Source organism: Sander vitreus, unplaced genomic scaffold (assembly GCF_031162955.1).
Source record: "Sander vitreus isolate 19-12246 unplaced genomic scaffold, sanVit1 ctg296_0, whole genome shotgun sequence".
In the NCBI taxonomy this organism is placed as follows: Eukaryota; Metazoa; Chordata; class Actinopteri; order Perciformes; family Percidae; genus Sander; species Sander vitreus.
Genome location: NW_027595450.1, coordinates 35001 through 37500, shown reverse-complemented (window position 1 = coordinate 37500; position 2500 = coordinate 35001). Strand labels below are relative to the sequence as shown.

At 43.6% G+C, this 2500-nt stretch overlaps 1 protein-coding gene across 1 annotated transcript in view; it reads left to right on the top strand.

Moving 5' to 3' along the window:
• Positions 1-112: 112 nt before the first annotated feature.
• Positions 113-2500, top strand: part of LOC144513605 (uncharacterized) — a 32206-nt gene continuing 29818 nt past the window's right edge. The window contains exons 1-2 of the mRNA XM_078244749.1: positions 113-202; positions 2483-2500. The exon at positions 2483-2500 is cut by the window's right edge and continues 89 nt beyond it. Of these exons, the coding sequence (XP_078100875.1) occupies positions 2485-2500 (16 nt within the window). The 5' untranslated portion in view covers positions 113-202; positions 2483-2484. The remainder of the gene's footprint in view (positions 203-2482) is intronic.

The following is a 2500-nucleotide window of genomic DNA, read 5'->3' as shown; positions in this document are numbered from 1 at the left end:
ATTTTTTTATTCCACTTGAACCACATAGTCTCGCGAGATCGTATCCGGGATCTGCGTGACGTCTCCCTGTGTCAGCCACCTGATTGGTCCTCCGGTCCTAGTTTAAAAACTATACCGCGTAGAGGAGAGAAGCCGCCGGAGCTACGTTACCGACCAATAAGTCGATGTTTTCTTCTTTAAATACTCCGTAAACGCATCAGGAGTAAGTTACAGTTTGTTTTCATACCGGTTTAGATTGTATAGCTGGGATTTAATGCTACTGTCTGCTCTCAAAGGACGTTAAAACTGCACAAACGCGTGAATGTATTTGAGGGTTAGCCTAGCTAACGTCAGTTGTGGCTAATGCTAATGCTAACAACAAAGTCGTTAACGGAGGTTAGTTCTGACTTTAAATGTACGAGTTATGTGTCTGTCTGACCGATTAAACATGAAACTGACTGAGTGTTTACCGCTAACGACCTCGGGCAGTTTGTGTCTTCTTTATTTGTCAGGAATTTCCCCAGTGTGGGATTAATAAAGTATCCTATTAGAAGTCACGCCGATCTCCGTTTAAATATTTAAACATTTAACGTGATCTTGCTCCTCCGCACGCTTACATAAGAAGGAGATCGGGATTGACGTTATTTTTTAAATGAGCAGGCTCCACTGCTGAAATCGGCACGTGTGTAAGTTTGGTTTAGAAAGGTGGGGGGGGGGGGTTGGAGAGACACAAAACTGAGGGGGTCCTCCGCCCAGTCAGAGGAAGGTGTTTGACGGTTCTGTTCGGGATTTGGTCCGAGACGTTCTGGGGGGAGGAAACTGTCTGGTGTTCACGTACGGAGTCACCAACGCTGGAAAAACCTTCACGTTCCTCGGTCAGAAACTGTCTGTCTGTCTGTCTGTCACAGAGAATGCTGGTTCCCTCGTCCCCTTAACGTAGTACAGTTTTAAAACAACGCAGATCGAGTGTAAACTACGGTGTCTCGTAAGGCGAAAATTGCTGAACTGCATCTGTTATAGTAATGGCAACAGTGCCGCCTAGTGGCCTACTTCAGGCTACTACTTTACATAGTCATAGATGTAATCATAGTAAATATATTGTCAGGTTAACACTAAACATTTTTCTTGGGGGCGGGGGTTGTTGTTCGGACAGACCTGCCCCCACTGCTACAAAAAACCTCAAAGGAAACACTGCTGTCTCTGTCTGTCTCTCTGTTTGTCTGTCATGTCTCTGCCTGTCTGTCTGTCATGTCTCTGCCTGTCTGTCTGTCATGTCTCTGCCTGCCTGTCTCTGTCTGTCTGTCCGTCTCTGCCTGTCATGTCTCTGCCTGCCTGTCTCTCTGTCTGTCTGCCTGTCCGTCTCTGTCTGTCATGTCTCTGTCTGTCTGTCTGTCATGTCTCTGCCTGTCATGTCTCTCTCTCTGTCTGTCTGCCTGTCATGTCTCTCTGTCTGTCTGTCATGTCTCTGCCTGCCTGTCTCTGTCTGTCTGCCTGTCCGTCTCTGCCTGTCATGTCTCTGTCTGCCTGTCTGTCTGTCATGTCTCTGCCTGTCATGTCTCTCTCTCTGTCTGTCTGCCTGTCATGTCTCTCTGTCTGTCTGTCATGTCTCTGCCTGCCTGTCTCTCTGCCTGTCATGTCTCTGTCTGTCTGTCTGTCTGCCTGTCTGTCTCTGCCAACGCAGATCGAGTGTAAACTACGGTGTCTCGTAAGGTACAAAACAGCGAAAATTGCTGAACTGCATCTGTTATAGTAATGGCAACAGTGCCGCCTAGTGGCCTACTTCAGGCTACTACTTTACATAGTCATAGATGTAATCATAGTAAATATATTGTCAGGTTAACACTAATGATTTCTATTTAGATTAGATAGTACTTTATTCATCCCACAATGGGGACACTTACAGTTACAGCAGCAGTTTTTCCACAATAAAAACAAACCAACAAACAAACAGACAATGTGCAAAAAGTACTGAATGAATGTAAAGTGGCATTATATAAGAAGTATTATAAAGTAAAGTGAGGTGGTCGTAGTACGAAAAATATTGTACTGTAAGTAATTGACGTGAAATCAGATTGAGTTGAATAATATGTAATTAAATAACAGCAAAAGTAATTAACAATAATATAAATAATATTAAAAAAGTAAGTACTCGGAATGTAAAAATATAAATACAGATAATAACGATAAAGATATACATAGAGCCGTGGTGGGTAGTTGAAACAGGAACAGGAAGACTACAGCATTATCTGGTGGTGCAGGTGTTGTAGAGTCACATTTCCTCATATTTTTGGGCTACGGTGATACAAATTCCTGGAAGTAATTAAGGTCATCGTAAGGATTTCCCCAGGAATCAGCACTGATATAATCCCCAGCACACACAGTTAATGATTAGAGATGTTAACCTTGAGAGCACGTCCCTCCCCAGCTGGGGAGGTAAGAACGTCCGTGTTTAGTGAATATTGTGACTGATGTTTTCATGTTGTTGTTGTTGTTGTTTTTGCAGAAATGATGGAGTCTTGTT